The sequence below is a fragment of the Rhamphochromis sp. 'chilingali' genome (assembly GCF_963969265.1).
Source record: "Rhamphochromis sp. 'chilingali' genome assembly, chromosome: 11".
Classification (NCBI taxonomy): domain Eukaryota; kingdom Metazoa; phylum Chordata; class Actinopteri; order Cichliformes; family Cichlidae; genus Rhamphochromis; species Rhamphochromis sp. 'chilingali'.
The window spans coordinates 13,624,676-13,643,890 of NC_137938.1; the positions used below are offsets into that span (position 1 = coordinate 13,624,676).

The window sequence follows — 19,215 nt, forward strand, 5'->3', positions numbered from 1 at the left end:
CAATAATTAATTAAAATGTGAAATACATAAATAATTAATTAAATGTGTCAATAATTAATTAATTACATGTGTCAATAATTAATTAAAATGTGAAATGCATAAATAATTAATTAAATGTGTCAATAATTAATTAATTACATGTGTCATAACTATTTATTTAATTAATTAATTCCAATTTTAATTAATTATTGCCACATTTAATTAATTATTTAATGGTGTATTTAATTAATTCATTATGGCAGTCCTGGCGTTCCATAGCCACCAAGCTAACATTGTTAGCTGGCGTTAGCTGAGGTTAGTTCATAGACTGCAGACTGTTTTGATGGATAGCATTAACAACCTGCTCGCTGTCATGTGCACCTCTGAAAGCATTCAAAAAGAAAACATAATAATGATACAGAAATAGTTTTCTATACGAGATCACTGCAAAAAGTGAAGCCTTACCTAATGTCCACCCTACTGTTACTCATTTTATATTAAGATTTAAAAATCTAGTTGGTATTTTTATGGCCAGCAACCTCCACTAATAGTAATAAATCACACATCAATAGTACATCCATGTAGTCGTAAAAAGCATGACAGTATATTAAGTAATCCAAAGTATTCAGAATACGTTACTCCCATTGAGTCTTTAACGGAATACGTTACAAATTACATTTTGGGGCATGTATTCTGTAATCTGTAGTGGAATACATTTTAAAAGTAACCTTCCCAACACTGAATATGCATCATCTCTCCCCAAACCCATTCACCTCACCTTATACTCAAACTTTTTACATCATTCCCCACATGGCAGGAAGAAATATTTTCACATCCCATCTAAACAAAACAATGACAGCAAAGCCTAGCTGAAAAGCCTAAACTTCCACATTGCAGTTTTGACTCAGAAGATGATGTTGGAGGTTTAACCACATTTACAGGAATGACATTTATTTGGTGTGAAATTTCTTTTACAATATGTTTTGCAGTAATTAATCTAAACTGCAGTGGAGAGAAAGGGTTGTTGATGCACAGTCTATTTGAATCCAGTTTATTAGATTTATTCATAGGAGTAGCACAGTGGTGCAGTGATGCAATAAACTCACAGCAAGAAGGTCCTGTAGCCGTACTGAAGGTGTGAGTGTGAATGGTCGCCTGTCTCTGTGTGTTACCCCTGCAATAGATTGGCAACCTGTCCAGGGTGTACCATGCATCTTGCCCTATGACAGCCAGGATAGGCTAGGAACTGGATAACTGTAAGATGGTGGATATTTATTTATTGCCAGCAGCATCTTAGCTTGGCATAAAGTCTGGAAATAAGGGGAAATAGCATGCTTCAAAGGTAAAAAAAAAAAAAAAAAAAAATTCTACCAGCACTTTTGAAGCCCACTAACATGTTTAATGTGATGATAGACAGATTTATGTCTGGACACAGCAAGGCTATTTTTTTTCCATTTCCGCTCTGTTGAATTGACAGCAAAGAGGCTCTCATCTGTATTTCACAATAAAATGAATAAGCATGTTTTTTAATCATTCCTGTAAGAGGCTTTCCAAACTAAACTCAGTTTTGCAAAAACGCATTAGCAGCCGTTCCATTTCCTCAGGTGAACCACATCTATGTAAAAATAAACCCCCCTTCACTACCAGCAACAACACAGCTGCAAAAGCAAAAGCCAGCCAGTCCATTCCTGCGGTGTCAGGGTCCTGGGGTGTCAAGAGAGTTGACCCCCAACACACAGCAAATAAAACTGATTTACTGCTGCTTTGCTGGCTCCACCACACTTTATAAAACTGTCCTGGGTAACACATACATTGACACACGGACAGAAACATATAAACACTCACACAGAGATGCATGCATGCTATACTGTACTAGAAAACACAAGAAACATGGAAAGAAATTTGCCCAAAACTAGAACCATTATTATAGTTCTAAGTAGATAATTTTATGCAGACACCCATAGATGATGAATCAGAGAAAGCCTTTTAAGGAAAAGAGTAGGATAGTCATAAAACGATAACTTTGTGCAATACTTTTCCATAAACCCTTCCAGTGTCTAAGATAATTTTGTAAATAATTAACTGGTGTTAATGAGAGATAAGATGAAGGGTTTTAATCAGAGGGAGAAATACAGTGAAGTAAATGGCCTGTATTTGTATAGCGCTTTTACTAGTCCCGCCTAGGGACCCCAAAGCACTTTTACACACACAGTCATCCACCCATTCACACACTGGTGGAGGCAAGCTACAGTTGTAGCCACAGCTGCCCTGGGGCAGACTGACAGAAGCGAGGGTGCCATATCGCACCATCGGCCCTTCTGGCCAACACCAGTAGGCGGTAGGTGAAGTGTCTTGCCCAAGGACACAACGACCGAGACTGTCCGAGCCGGGGTTCGAACCAGCAACCTTCCGATTACAAGGCGAACTCCCAACTCTTGAGCCACGGTCACCCAGTAAAGTAAGCTTTGGGAGAAGAGAGAAAGAGGCTTTAAGTGTCATGCTTAAGTACTTATGCAAGGCAGAAGTACACTTTTCGGTAGGTTAATGAGACCAGAGAGAAAAACAGCGAGAAGATTCTTTATTAGCTTTTACCTGATATCTCTGTTTCTCTCCGTTAAAATATTCAGTGCAGTATCACAGCGGTTCTTGAAAAACTCACAAAATTTAGGGTGTTGTTACATTGGTTTTATTTGTAGTTTTATTTTTATTTAACAGTCACCTCAAGGCGCTTTACATTGCAAGGTAAAGACTGTCATTATTAGAGAGAAAAGCCCAGCAATCAAACAGCCCCCTTTGAGCAAGTACTCTGCGACAGTACAAAGAAAAAACTCCCTTTTAACAGGAAGAAAGCTCCAGCAGAACCAGGCTCACGGAGGGGCAGCTATCTGTTATGACCAGTTGGGGGTGTAGGGAAGAAGACAGGATAAACGACACACTGTGGAAGAGAGCCATGGATTAATAAAAAAAAAAATGATTAAATGCAGAGTGGTGTATAAACACAGTTTTCTGGGTTTTGGCTGACATCTCCTGTACTTGATATGACTGTTATTTTTTGTGATCACTGACCAAAACAAGGAAATTAAACAGAATCCTCAACCCAGTTCTATTTAGAACCCTATTTTGTTCACAGTGTGTGGCTAGCACTGTCACCTCACAGTAAAAGGGTTCGTCAAGTCATCTTTATTTATATAGCACATTTAAAAGACATCAAGTGTCGGCTAAAGTGCTGAACAGAGGGATAATATAATAAAAGAATTAAAATAGAAAGAAAACATTTTAAAAAGAATTGTAAGACATGTAAGAGTATATAGCATATAATGTACATGCAAATATGCACATACATCTACAAAACTGTACACATCCACACACAAGCACACATATGTGAACATAACGTATATACACATACAACATCATCCAATAAGATAAGAGACCAAATAGACAGAATAAAAAAGATATCAAAGAGATCCGAAAGCCTTAGAAAATAAGTAGGTCTTGAGATTCGATTTAAAGACTTCCAAGGATGAAGAGGATTTTATGAAGGGGGGAAGACTATTTCAGAGTCTCGGGGCGGCAATGGAGAAAGCCCTGTCACCTCTAGATTTGAGCTGGGAGCATGGAACTGATAAAACCATCTGACTGGAGGAGCGCAGAGATCGACTGGGTAAGTGCAGGCTAAGAAGCCAAACCATGGAGAACTTTAAAAACAAATAGTAAAACCTTAAAATCGATTCTATGTTTAACTGGTAGCCAATGTAGAGATGCGAGTACCGGGGTAATATTCTCTCTCTTTCTAGTACCCGTCAGGAGCCTTGCGGCTGCATTTTGAACAAGTTGCAGGCGGGTCAGACTTGAGTGACAAATGCCTAAATAGAGAGAGTTACAATAGTCAAGACGTGACGATATGAAAGCATGGATAACAGTTTCCAGGTCTTTAGATGACAGGATATTTTTGAGTTTAGAAATGCTCCTGAGTTGGAAAAAACTGCCACAAACAACTGAATTTATTTGCTTGTCCAGCTTGAGAGTGGAATCAAAAATGAAACCAAGATTTTTTACATGGGGATGTACATTAGCTGATAATGGGCCCAAATTGTTTCTTATGAGACTAATAGAGTCCTGCTTACCGAAGATTATAATGTTGGTTTTGTCATGATTTTGCTTGAGAAAGTTCAGAGACATCCAGCAATGTATGTCGCTAAGACAGTCTGAGACTTTCTGCAGTGTACTATCAGCACCTGGTTTTAGAGAACAGGGGTTCGAACAGGTAAGCTCTGTGTGGAGCTTAAATGTTCTTCCTGAGCCTGTGCGGGTTCTCTTCAGGTACTCCTGTTTCCTCTCACAACCCCAAGACATCCATACTGGTGATTCTAAATCGGCCATAGTTGCAGATGCGAGTATGACTTGTTGTCTGTCTTTTTACATTAGGACTGGCAAATCTATCTGAGTCTGTCAGACAGGCTTCCCCAACCCACCCCCATTATATTAGATATGCAGTAGAAAATCGATGGATGGACGTATAATGAGCAAAATTGGTTCATCCCTTATTCTACCTTAAATGTATTGATCGCTACTTGCAATGTCACATATTTAGACTGTGCCCAGCTTGTTATGAATTGTGCTCCGGAGTGTCCCTTATTTGATATTAAAAAGTTGGCAACCCTCGCCCAGGCATGGGTCACTTGGTGTGTTGATGTGATTGCTAACTGCACCTAATCAGAGAAGTCACTGAAATATTAGACATGGGCATAAACATTAATTAGTTCAACATAGCTTAGTTATTGATGTTTGATTCACCTTCCTTGTTCTTATAATTGAAAATTTAAGCTTATCATGTATCCTTAAATCATCAACTTAATGTTTAAATATAAGCAGGTTTTGACTACAAACACTTAACTATAACTAAATCCAGGTGTGGCAAAAAACAAGAAAGTTTATTGAAAGTACAATAAAAACTCATCTTTAGAGGAACATAAAAAGTGAAATCATATTGTGCACTTACAAAACTTACTTACAAAAACACAGGAAATCTGTAGTCTTTGTCAATTTGCTTAAATTTGTCCACTCAAGCATGCTAAGGAGCCACAGTGGATATGGTTACTGTGAGTCAAGTGTATTGTTGTATTGTCTTATTGTGCTGTTGCAAACTAAATTTTGCAGTATGACAAATACCAGCATATCATAATAATAGAAAACAAAACTAATCCATGCTGCTGGAGAAAACTCACAAAAGCGTGGAGAGAACATGTCATCTCCACAAAGGGCCCAACTCGTGTCTTCCTGTTATCCCAACCACCCTCTTTATTCTGAATTCTACAAGTTGTTATTTATCACTATGAGGCAAAATGGCTTTCTCAGGAAATACCCTGCACACTGGAAAATAGTGCTATAGTTTTAAAATAGTGCTCCAGTCTTAAAGAAGAAGGATTCCTGACCAAGTGTCAGTATGTAACACTTGGTCAGTGTTACAAGAGAGGAAGATGTTGGCTCTAACCTGATCCGCTAAGACAGTATGGAGGTGTGTATTAAATCATAAATGTTTTTAGGCCTTTCCCCCCATTTGGAAAGAGGAAAAGCAGAGCCATCACCTCATGAGTTTAAATCACCCACCAGTGCCACACACTCCCTTCGACCAGATCATCCCTCCAACCCGCTGCCGCTGCAGATTACTGACACTAAGCAGATGTGCTGTTCTTTATCTCCCGACACAAAGCTACTGGAAGACAGTGGTTCTGTCTGAATGTGATTTTTAATACTTCTTAATATCTTAGCATTGTGTATACTTGTAATATAATTATCTGATGACAGAATGTCTGAGCTTTGACTCTGAACAGATGCTTCTTGAAAATGAGTTTAACAGTTTCAGTTTCTAAGGATTTGGCCAACAGGGAATCAGAATCAGGCTCTATTTTTGTTGCACTTTCAGAGAGAAATATAGATTCACAATACTCATACAGAAACATATCTATTAGATGGTTAAATAAGTTCATTAGACTTGATGTAATAATGTATTACTAGCAAAAAAAATAGTGTGTGCACATTCTGGTTGACCTAGTATGACCTGAAACCTTTCAAGAATTTAGAATAATGGTTGTTCATAACTAGGTGCAACTGTGAAGACTAACAAGGCGTGTTCTGAGCTCTGATGCTGTGTTGCAGTGCAAAGTCAGCCTCTCAGTTCAGAGGGCCCTGCCTCCTTTGTAGCACCTTTTTTTTTCCCTTTTCCAACAGGTGCCTGACTGATAGGCTGATGATCAGACCCATTAATAACTACTACCTCTTTCTAGTAACTCAACTTGAAGAAACTGGAACATTTAATGATGAAACCCATAAGAGGTTGCATATGCATTTGGACTACAAAGAAACTTTTTACATTAAAACACAATGCACTGTGTTCAGCATCCATTCCAGCCCTTTAATGCAATGTGATTCATCTGTTAAGCCACTGTTTTGATGTTGCAGCCTGAATTCAGCATTACAAGGGAGATGGCAGACAGCATGTCAGCTACGAGGAAAATGTTGCCACAAGCCTCGCTCACTTTGTACTCTGAAGTTCCAGATTAAGAATGCAGAGTGGATCATTTTTATCAATAAATCCCAACTACTTCTTTCTTTCTGACTGCACAGACATTATATGACATGTGTGAGTGCGTATCTCTGTCATTCTCCCTGTCCTTCACTCTCTCCCGCCTTCATGTGGTGTGCTCGTCCTCTCCACATGAGATCTGAATCACAAATTCAGATCTCACGTGGAGAGGAGGGCTGATCATGCTTTGTCAGCCAGCAGTGAGAGGACATCCTGTGATTAAAGCTCTGCTGGTTCAGACAGGGTCACTGACAGAATGACAGAATTAGGACTGAAATCAAGTTGTCCAGCTGAGAAATAATGAGTTGGTTGGAGTCATTTACACTATATGGACAAAAGTATAGGGCCACACAGTCTCTTAATCTTTGAATTCAGGTGTTTTTTGTCCTGTTGCCATAGATATACATGATCAAGCACCAATTCACTGAATTAATGTGCGGTACTGTGATAAGCTGCCTTTATGGGGTGGCTGTAGTGAAGGCGGTAGAGTGGGTCATCTACTAATTGGACGGGCGGTGAATAAGGCTTCAGGCTCATAGCAGGAGATAGTCCACTTAATTTTTGTTCTCAACTAAATAGTTTTATTTAGTTGAGGGAGCTGCCTGACTAGAGTGTGCAGGAGGCAGGACAAAGACTCACTAACTACATTCACAGGACCTTTAATTACACACAAACTTAAAGACCATTTAAAGTCCAACATTTGTGTTCTCACGTGCATCTCTGTCAGTATATGTCTAGAAAAGATTTGGGCTGCAGTGCATGTGTGAAAACGGCTTATGTTTGCAGCTCTATTTGGAACCTGGTGCTGTATGACATTGATATTGAGGGCCAAAGAGAAGAATGGCTCAAAGTAGCCTGTATGAGACTTCCTCTGTCCACAGGTGCAGCACCTATTCTGTTTCAGACAGAGGTCACTGTCACCCCCTCTGAGGAGTGGAGGGATGACTGGAGGGATGAAGCAACTGGAGGACAGGATCCTTCAGTGCCTGTTTGGTTGACAATGGGTTGCTTCTGCCTGCTGAACGGTGGGTTTGTGTATGAAAGGAGGGGTTAGGACTGATACAGAGGGACAGAAGAGAAGAGAGATATTACGAATTGTTACCTCATGGAAGTATTATCTCTCTCTCTCTCTCTCTCTCTCTCTCTCACACACACACACACACCTACACACACACAATCTCTCGCTGGTCTGACCTTGTACTGACCTGACACAGTTTTTGGTTCAAATGTCCATAGGGGATCTTCTCAGTCCTGTCACTCTCAGGACCAGCAACTAGTTCATTTTGGAAACAATGACGTATTGTAAAACGTGTTGCAAAAAGGTGTGACATAGTCCTTTAGAAGATTTAAACTGCTGAAAAACCCCCAAAACCTTTTGATCATCACTGGTACCACAAACTCAATGTAGAACACAAACATAACATTAAAAAAATATACAATATGAGATGATATAGGAACACACTTCACTTAACTGGATTCTGAAAAACCAAAAGGAAACAAACTAAAAAGACTGTAACCAAAACAAGGTTGTGGATCATAATGACAAATGTCCCTTTTGCTCCCTCCTGTGGGCAAAGCTGTCCCACATGACCAAGCATCAATGCTGCCCATTTAACTTAAATAAAATGTGAATATATACTTCACAAGATAAGGTTTATTTGTGTTTACGACAAATAGTTTACGACTTTGTCAAAAATCACCACAGTCCCCACCACCACCACCCTCTTGTAGCAGAAATTATGTATTACAGCCGAAATATGTGTGACTGGGGGAATCAACTAATAATCATGATAATGCTGCTGTAACAATGACTTTTGAAGCCAGTCCTCAAGTAAAAGAAAGCAGGAAGTGAATCATAAAAAATGCAACTAAACAAAGAAACAGAGAGACACGAAGTATCATCCAAAGTTTTCAGTGACTCTTAGAGCAAGAGGTGAGTGATGGAGAGAGGAGAGGCGTTTACCTCTGCCTGACACCCATCCATTCACCCCCGTAACAGGAGCGCATCAGAGCTGCAGCCAACAAAGGCAGTTGGAGTGGTTTGAACTGTCCACTCACCGCAATAAAAGGTCATGGAGAATATCTCCTCTTGTGTGCATGATTGTGTGTGTATTCCATGACAGAGACATTCATGGTTTGGTCTACTTAGCCTCTGTCCTATCATCAAAGGACACAGGTGAGAGCAGCATTGTGGCTCCTGAGCTCTCACGTTACCCTTTCAGCTAAGGTAGTTGACATCAAAGAGGGGTGGCTTCAAAAGTGCAAAATGCATGCGCACACACACATACGCACACCGAAAAGCATAAAAAATGCAAGGACATTTTAAGTGCACACGTACGTTGCATGCAAAGGCACACCGGGCAGAAGGACACATACCGTGTGCAGTAGAAGCATTTTTCTAGCAATCACTTCAGCAACAAATCAGTTTTCTCCATTATTTAGTGTTATTTAGTGAGCTAGTATATACAGTACATTTATGTGTACATATGTGTGTATGTACCACTCTCACCTTCTAATCTTAAGACTAGCACAAACTTGTACTTACTGGGAAAAACAAGAACACGATCTCGTAATAATTGGATATTACTGCCATGCAAGTACTTAAATAGGTTGAGTTTTGTGTTCCCTTATACGGCCTCTGGCTGACGTACAGATCCCATGGAGATACTAGTAATGACCTGCCATTTCATCATAGCTACAGCATTTTCCTCTTCTGGACCTGCATGAAGCAGACTTGTCAGGCCCTGTTAGGAAGCCAGAGAGCATGTGCCAGGTGCATCACAGCATCAGCCAATATATGCTCGACACACCAGTTGCAAACATGGCATGCAGAGCAACAGGCTACCAAGGTTTGTTTAGAGAAACAGCGCAATCTTTATGAATTACAAAGAAAATGCATCTTTGCTGCTCCAAAGCATTAAAAAAAATTTAGCTCAAAGAAAGCACTGAGATGGAAAAAAAAAGATGATGTGCTGATTTCATTTGAGACAATGAGCCAAGTAGCTGACATTTTCTTTTTATAATTCATTTATAATTTTTCATTTGCTTACAGATGAGGACAGAGGATCATAACAATGCTGACCAAGCTTGAAAAGGCCAAGTGCCTCTGTGCTTTTTAGAGCTCAGTATGTCAGAGAGATTGAGTGATACAGGTCACATGTGTTTATGTGGGGCTGATACCTCATAGTGTGCAAATGAAAACAAATCATGGCTCACCCCACTTGCAAGTCAGTGCCAACATCGTGCTTGTTCCATTTTAGGTTCTGTTAGCATTGTATCATAAAGTTGAACCTGATGAACTTTCTGTAACATCAAACCTGATGTGAACATCCATGCTGGATTCACCTAGAGCATTTTCCGACTCATCAATCTATTTTTCCTTTCATACAACGTCAGATTCTTTTATATATTCACAAATAAAAGTGTCTTGGAGTTTTGACAAATGACTGTAGCGTCTCGCCATTACTCTGACTTTTGCAAATTTTGGCTATATACAGTTCTTCAGATTTTTTCTGGATTCAACACCACATGTATGCAGTAAGTTAGGTCATCGTGTAAAAAGTTAATAAAACCAGAATGCAATGATTTCAAATCACATAATTATACGTATTTTATTCACAATAGAGCAAAGAAACACATCCTTAAACTGAGACATTTTATTTTTATTTTTATTTTAAAGAGCTCATTTTTTATTTGATGGCAGCAACATGTCTCAAAAAAGTGGAATGGGGCATTAAAGCGACAGTAAGCAACAGGTTACTAACATGACTGGGTATAAAAACAGTTAGACGTACAGATGGGCAGAGCTTCACCAATGTGCAAAAAACTGCATCTGTGGAGCGATTTCAAAATAATGTTACTCATTGTAAAATTTTAAAAACTGTGAAGATCTGATCAGCTACAGTAAATAATATTATCAAAGGATTCTGAGAATCTGGAGAAATCTCTGTTTGCAAGGGACAAGGTTAAAAATCAATATAGGATTGCCTGTGATCATCAAGCCCTGCATTTAAAAAAAAAGCCACGATTGGGTCATGAACATCACTGCATGGGCTCAGGGATGCTTACAGAAATCACTGTCTGTGAACACAGTTCTCCAAGCCCTCCACAAATGCTGCTTACATCTCTCTGACGGATAGAAGAATCCACATGTGAACATGTGGAAAACAGCTCTGTGGTCAGACAAATCCAAATTTGACATCCTTTTTAGAATTCATGGACGCCACATCCTCTGAGCTAAAGAGGGGAAGGACCAATCCAGCTCGTTTTCAGTGCTCAGTTCAAAAGCCTCCATGTCTGATGCCATGAGGATGCATCAGTGGATGAAATGGGCAGCTTGGAACGGCACCATTAGTGCTGAACAATATATACAGGTTTTAGAGCAACATATGAACCCATTTAGATGAAGTCTTTTTTAGGGACTAAACCAGGGGTAGGCAACTCCAGGCCTCAAGGGCCGGTGTCCTGCAGGTTTTAGATGCGTCTTTGATCCAATACAGCTGATTCAAATTGCTAAATTACCTCCTCAACATGTCTTGAAGTTCTCCAGAGGCCTGGTAATGAACTAATCACTTGATTCAGGTGTGTTGACCCAGGGTGATATCTAAAACCTGCAGGACACCGGCACTCAAAGCCTGGAGTTGCCTACCCCTGGACTAGACATGACTATCATGACATTAAAAATATGACAAAAAAGACCCAGGATTGCTTACCTACTAGAATCCAGTATCCTGTCCTACCTAACAAGTCTGGCAGTTGCTCTCCTCAGTTCCCAGACATTTACAGACTGTTGTAAACGAAGAGGGGATGTTGCACAGTGGCAAACATGGACCTGTTCCAGGTTTTTTGAGATGTGCTGCTGCCATTAAATTTAAAACGAGCTTAACCCATAAGAGCCCAGAAACATTTTTACCGTCAGGAAAACTTTGGGAGAGTCAATGTCACTTTAAAGGGGCGGTGACGTGGGTTCTTATGGATTAAAATAGTATTTTTTCAACATTTAAATATTTAAACATTGGACATATTTTCTATGTTTTCTGTGGTCCATTGTTAATAAAAACATGCGTTATTGAGATTAGCAAATCATTGCGCTGTTTTTGTACCCAGTGTCCCAACTTTTTTGGATTTAAGTTTGTGCAAACACAGAACAAAGATTGTAGACTCGCCACGCCACAAACACTTCAAACACTTCACTGCCATTTCGCATATTCCTTGAAAAACACCACCACTGGATTCCTATCATTACTCAAACTCTAAAGTAAAGCAGATATACAGTATTATACTTGCATTAAGTTAAAAGAAAATTTCCAGTGTCTCTAAAATGATGCATGTATAATTAGATTTTGTTTTGTTATATATTCCTGTAGTTACCAAAACTATTATGTTCTGTTTTCTTTTGACATAAGAAGACCCGTGATCAGCTGGCTTGATTGCATCTGGTTACTCCTGCAGGTGTGGCCTACAGGAGCAACACTGGAGTGTAGCCAAGGCAGGTGAAATTGTAGCTAGTTTTTAATTTGTTACTTTCTTGCTTTCGCCCTTTCCAAAAGAAATATAAACACACAAATGAACACAGATTTTTTTTCTCTACACAGCAAAAATGCCAGTGTTGATTTTTCAGTGTTAGTAGATTTCAACAGAGTTCCGAGTTAGTTCAACACTTAATCGAGTTAAAATAACACATCGGGAGTTGATTCCTGAAAAGTGTAAGTGTGGATTTTAGTCGTTACTGCATTTTAACACTGTGGGTGTTAAATTAGACCACGCCTTCATTTCCTGTGGAGCTTCGCATTTCAGAATCTTCGGTCGCCATTTTTTCTTGCTGCTGCGGTAAGTTTTATTCGGTCAAATATTAAGTTTTAGATTGATGTTAGAACAAGTAACATGATAACTAGTAAAAACAATAGTATTTGTATCAAAATACATTATCTTTAAGTGTCATATTTGAATTTTAACTGTTTTTTGTTAAGCTGGGCTACTGCTAGCTAAAACTGCAAAGTACCAGTTACTTTCCTAGCATTCATTTAGCATAATCTGGCTGTTGGCAGACTATAACGAATATTACTTGTTAATATATGTCACAGTTTTTACTAAACGCCTTTTATTTATTTTCAAATTAAACTTGCTAAATCCTTAGTTCAGGGGTCTCAAACCCGCGGCCCCGTGTGGGACTCCCCCCTCCCTCCCGGTTTGAGTGCGAGGGAGGGAGAAAGTATGAGTTGCTACCCGCGAGAAACGGAAGATGAAAGCATGTAGATATAATAACCACTGCAGCCAAAAAGACTGGCTGACGAGCCCAGTTGTAAGTAAGCTGTTTATACTCGAGTGTACACTGTGTTCGCTGACAGTAAAGCTAGTTAGCGGCCACGAGCCCGACGCGGGACCCGACGTATTAGCCAGGTTTTTTTTTTTTTTTTTTTAACCACGGTTCAGAGCCGCGGAGCTAGGCTTCGGTTAGTTTGGAGTGAGAAAAATGTGTTCAAGTTTGCGGTTTTGCCTTCTTGTACAATATTTGAAATTTTAAAAACTAACGAGGAACTGCATTTTGGGAAATATTTGTGGGTGGTTTCTTTGTATTTTTTTTTTTTTTGTACTACTTGAACACTAAAGTGGCCCTCCAATGAGATGGCAGTGGCCCATAGCTCATTGAAGTTTGAGACACTGGCTTAGGTGAACTAGGATGCTTAAGGCTACCCTGAGAGTATGTATAGATGGAAAGATTTTTACACTAGAGTATGCCCCCTACATCTTGTTAATTATGGTAATTTCATATGTTATGCATTTCTGTGACAATAAGGCATTTTTCTTTTTTTAGATTGTTTTTTTTCATGGTAAAATGAGCATTTTTCTGCCTCTTTATATTAGGGTTTGTTAGAGTGCAGGGGGAGTTTTTATGGCTTAAAGTATATAAAAATAATAAAAAAGAATTATGGTTTCTACTAACCCCCGCGATAATCAAGAGACTACTGTATTGCAGTGCAGTTATGCAGTTTTGTTCTACTCTTGGAAGGTGGCGATATGCTGGTTCCTGTCGAGTTTAAGGGAATGAGCAAATGGGTCAGGGTACCAAAGACAGACGATGCCTACAATTACTCCGAATTTTTGCAAGGAGGTAATTTGAGTGTAGTGATTAAAAGTAACTAAGTAAATTTATTCATATACTATTCATGTAAGTATTGTTTTGATTTACTTGTACTTTACTCAAAGCCTTCACTGCAGACCAAGGGCAAATACTGTAAGTTTACTTCACTACATTGATTGCTAATTTAAATGAATAATTCTTTTAGTAATTGAATGAATAAAGAATTTATAAATATTGTCAAAGTAAAACTGTGATTCACGGATTTATGAATTATAAATTCATATAGAACTTTATTGATTGTTTCTTTTTTAGTGCTGGTGAAATTCAGTTTGCCAGGTTCTACCAATTTGGTCCTGATGGATTCTGCGGGAGTGGAAGTGGATTCGGACATATTTGATGAACTTTTGAAGTCATCTCAGGTGTCTTTCAGTGTCTTCACTGAAGAATGCAGTGGTAAGAAGTTTAAGCCGTATGTTTCATTTAAAAATGCGTTGTTAAATTTACTAATTTATAGTTGGTGTAATCATGTTTAAATCTATGAGGCTGTCTGTATTGTTAGACAACAGTGTTGCAGGGTCTTCTTCAGATCACACATCTTCATTAGAGTTGTCACCGTCACCTGCATCAGGAGGATCATCATCAGGTTCAGACACAACAATAATACTCGAATCTACCAAAGCTCGGAAAAGACAGTTAATTGAAGGACCTCCTGACAGCAACACTGCAAGAAATGTAAGTAATCTTCAGGATATGATATGTTGTAACTTAAGATTGCCAATTACCTGTTCATTTGTACCAATACTCAATATCTTTAAAAATATTATTAAAAAAATTATAAAAACAAAACAATGGTCCCTCTCATGATTAAATAAGATGTAGTGATTAATGCAAAGGCTATAGCAGTTGATGCTGATAATTTTTATACCCACCTGGTAGGTGCTTTCTATGAATTTCTTGCAATTGTTATTTCAGATCATCAGAGCAGCCTTGTATTCAAAGCCAGATGGTGATCAAGTATTTAAGGAATATGAGAAAACAAACTGCCTCTCTGATACTACAAGAAGAAGGATGGTGAACATCCTTGTGGCAGACATGGTAGAGAGTCATGGGTAAGTGATGTAAACATTAAGAAAAATCTTTGTTTTGTTTTTTTTTTTTTTTTGTCTGCAATTTTAGTTGTTTACCATTATTGCACCACTTAAATAGATTCTTCTATATGTCATGAAGTCATTGTTAAGTTAAATCAAATCAATCATAGTTTTCATTAGTTGCTAACCCCATATTGATAATGTTTCAAAAGAAAGTCACAATTTGTTATGGAGTGATGTTATTTTCCATTGTCATTATTGTAGTTTCTGAATATAGTGCTTCTTAACAGGGATGGTTGACAACAGCAAAACATTAGGAAAATGTCTGCATCAAATTGTCATAGTCCATGTGGAGCATAATCCAAGTCTTCATTTTCATTATTCTTAAAGACCTGTCAGGTGTGTGATGTGGTCAGTCATGATTTACAGATGATAGGTAGTTTGGGTAGTTCAAATCATACACCTGGATACATGTTGTTCTTGTTGCTGACATTTTATAATTGAACTTGAATCTGTGTTGGGGTAAATAATTGATAGTTTTCGTGTTCTCTGTATCTGCCTTTTAGGAGGATCCCACCAGTAAGTGTCCGCATTATGTATGCACTTGGGATTACAACCTTGTTCCCAAACTTGAAGGACCCAGATTCAAAGAATGGTTATGTAAGTTATGATGTTATGATGCATACATGCTGTCAGTGTCATAGTCCTGGGTCTGTGACCCAGTTTTTATGCAATTAAGACTTTTTTGATTGTGGTTTACGTGATAAATGCCTACACCTGCAGATATGACAGTCAGTGGTCTGTGAAAGTATTTTGTTGTTGGCTTTTCTGATGGAGTGGTTAAAGAAATCATATGATAAGACTAATTCAGGTCAGTCTGTCATTCAGGCAGTTTATCAAGTTATTCCCTAATGGACCCAAAATAAATAAATGTAAAAAAATGTCATTGTGTAACAATTGATTTAAATAGACCTCTAATGCATGATGCCATATCTGGCTTTTTGACATGTAGCACTGAACAATCCCACCAGTCAGGAGTTTTCTTCACTTGCTACAAACAGAGTAGCAGGTAATCAATATTGAATAAATATCTCTCTTGCTCTTAATTCGGCAGGAACATTTCTATGATCACCAGAGTGGTTCTGGTTACCTGGCATGGAGATTGAAAACTGTGCAGCGCAACTCTACTGAAGAGATGAAGAAATCAAAGTCAGCTTTTCAAGACAGCCCCAAGACTCTTCGCAACTTCGCAACAAATGCGAGACAGTTGTCGGGTGATGAATGCAAGGAAGCTATGTCAGTGATGAGGCACTCGACTGATATGAAAGTTGTCAAAGAGAAAATGAAGGTGACATTTCAACATAGGCAAAAAGTGATTCAAGATCCAGCCACAGCTTCTTCTGTCCTGGACCTTTTCCCAAGATTTCTGGATACACCTGGCTTGGTAAGGCATAAACTGATTGACTGACAGCTGTGTGGTTCCTTTGTTTGTTTGCTCGTTAATGCGTTCTTTCTATTGTCACATTTTGTGTTTCAGATTGACCAAGACTTCACAATGCTGTTTGGGGAGGAAGTGTCTGGTAAATTCCTTGCAAAGTGGCCAACATTCTTCAAGCCAAGAATCATCAAAGATTGCAAAAATCTGTCTCAGAGTACAGAATTGGATGACCTGCTTGTCTCTGCACAGGGGGACTCTGATGAGGGTGGTAAGTTGGAGATGGTAGACTTCACATGTCTTTACAGCATTTTCACAATTCCCACAGCACAATATATTAGGTGGACCATACTATTAAATCAAAACATGTTTTGGCACCTTTACAACAAATTGGAATACAGCTGTCGATTTTATAAATTACATTGAGTTTCTGTTCATTTCAGTATGGTATGAAAAGGAATTTACAAACAAACTTTAATGGCATTTAAAGTTTGACAAAAAAAAGTTACTTAATGTTAGTATTGTTATGACTCAATATTTACGTCACTTGGTGGCCAGAAGATTTTAAGTGTCTTGAAATGAATTTTCATACCATACTGAAGACATTGGAAAACTGCTTTATTTGAAAAATTATCAGTTATCCAAAACTGAATAACATTGACAAAATGACTGCTGTGGACCTTAAAATGACAGTAATTGCGATTATCCTAATTCCTATTCTGTAGTTTGGGACTGCGAGTTGGCTGCCATTCTTTTGCTGCTTCACTTGTTACCTCCAACATCTAAGGGAAGGAAGTCTTCAAAGATTAGCACATCAGATGCTGCTCACCACCTAATGAAATTCATGAAGTTATGATTTTTTTAGAAATGTGTTAAAGTAGCTTTCTCTTTTGATGAGAAAAGATTATCAGATGTTTTAAGAGGGCAAGGAGTTCCACTGTGCAGCAGATATATCTATGCCAGATAGGCTTGGTGTTGCAACGCCGGCACATTATTGTTACCATTAAACCTAAAATTACACATTGGAACAAAAATAACTGTGGGCCCGAAGTAAAACATTTTAATATTTATATAATAATATAATTAATATATTTAATATTGTCTTAATTTTAGGCAGCACTGCCACTCAACATCCGATTACCAATTTTGTTTAATGTGAATCATTTGGTTTCTTTCACTCCCTCAGGTGGGAGGTAGCATGGAGACTTTTCTTAAGGCTGGCCCCACTCAGCCATTCCTCCTGTGTGTTGGAGAAAGAAAGAACATCATCCAGACTTTCTACATTGTCCTAGATCAAAAGGTCATTCCCTGTGTGACGCAGACGGGAGTTGCAGCTTTTGACGAGCTTTTCAAGGCACATTTTGTATTTGCCGTGTCCTATGACGAAGCATTGCACAACTTCTACACATTCATCCAGACCACCGTGTATGGCATTGATGTTGGCAGCGTGAAGGAGAGTCCTCGGGTCAGGGAAATCAGAGCAAGAATTCTTCACAGTACAGTCTAAAGACATCGACTATACAGTACTTTGACTGTTCTTGTGTTACTTTTGCAAGATACACCACACAAGTTGCTCAGTGTTATTTAGACATGTCAAGTTCCAGTAACGTTTTTACTTTTGAGCTTTGGACAGCCTAGATATTAATTTATCTTTTACAAGCAACACCTCTTCAAAGCACGTGGAGACTTTGTTGACTCAGAGGTCATCAGTAATTTTTATTTTGAGCCTGCACCTTATGATAGAACCTTTGTTTCACAGCCTGTAAATGTGGCTCATCTTGTGACAGGACATGTATAGGACTGTTATTTCTCAACTACAATCCTCAGGAGTTCTGAAAGTACTGTGCAGTGTTTAGTTGGTTCATTGGAGGAAAGTGTTAATGACATGCGTCATTGCACATGCAAAACAATCTGTTGTTGAATGTTTGTCATCAAGAGAAACCTCGGAAAAGTTGAATGTTTTGATCAGCTTGAAAACCCATTCTCATATCTTAACAGAATCTAAAAGGATGAGACATTTTGAGCAAAAATGGAAAATAGTTGAACCTGTAGAGCAGGGCTGCCCAATCCCAGTCCTCGAGAGCTACTATCCTGCAGCTTTTAGATGCATCCCTACTCCAACACAGCTGAATCAAATGAATGGCTTGTTATCAGGCCTTTGCCAAACACGATGGCATGCTGAAGAGGTAATCAAACCATTTGATTCAGCTGTGTTGGAGTAGGGATGCATCTAAAAGCTGCAGGACGGTAGCTCTCGAGGACCGGGATTGGGCACCCCTGCTGTAGAGCATGTTTTCCTGTGTGTGTTTTGATGTACTTAAAGCTGCTTGTGCATGCTCTAAGTAATATGGAGACCGAAGAAATGATCAATGGTCACTTAAATGCATTTGTTATTGAGGATAAACTGGATGCTGTTGCACTGATCTGTGTAGATAATGTGGTGTATTATAGACCTTACAATGGGCTATTTTCAAATGACACTAATGACAAAATGTAGATTGTCCAATATTCTAGTTTTGTATATATTTATGCGCTGTTTATTTGTGGTGTATCTGCTGTTTGAATACAGAGTATTTTGAACACTGTCCTGTTGTTTCTTTTAATGGGTAGAGTGTCTGTAGCTGTGAATACATTTTAATTAATTGTAGCAGTAGAGATATCAGAGATTAATGGGAGTTTATTGTAATCTGGCTAGTATTGATGATTTGCCTGACACTAGTGTTAGTGTTAGACAATCAACACTATTCAGTGTTAAATTTTTAAACACCAGGGCTAGTGTAAAGTACTACCAACACTATTTGGTGTTACTTTTTAACACTTAACACCAGTGTAGAATATTGTTGACACTGGTCAGTGTTAGTCAGTGTTAATCTTTAACTCTGTACAGTGTTAGAATAACACTAGGTCATTGTTAAAAATATAACACTTTGAAAAGTGTTAATTTAACACTCAAAAGAGTGGACACATATAGACACTTTTCTAGTGTTAAATTTAACACTCACGGTGTCAATTTAACACTGGCGATTTTGCTGTGTATCCTCCAGCCTAG

At 38.6% G+C, this 19,215-nt stretch overlaps 1 protein-coding gene across 1 annotated transcript; it reads left to right on the plus strand.

Annotated features, from left to right (window-relative positions):
• Window positions 1-12,156: 12,156 nt before the first annotated feature.
• LOC308405836 (uncharacterized protein) lies at window positions 12,157-18,832 on the plus strand. The gene is made up of 9 exons (XM_080896594.1): window positions 12,157-12,391; window positions 13,572-13,673; window positions 13,956-14,096; window positions 14,203-14,375; window positions 14,616-14,752; window positions 15,298-15,391; window positions 15,846-16,175; window positions 16,269-16,437; window positions 17,353-18,832. Exons 2-9 carry the CDS (start codon window positions 13,580-13,582, stop codon window positions 17,361-17,363), a joined length of 1,149 nt encoding a protein of 382 aa, XP_080752720.1. The 5' UTR covers window positions 12,157-12,391; window positions 13,572-13,579; the 3' UTR covers window positions 17,364-18,832.
• The last annotated feature ends 383 nt before the right edge of the window (window positions 18,833-19,215 follow it).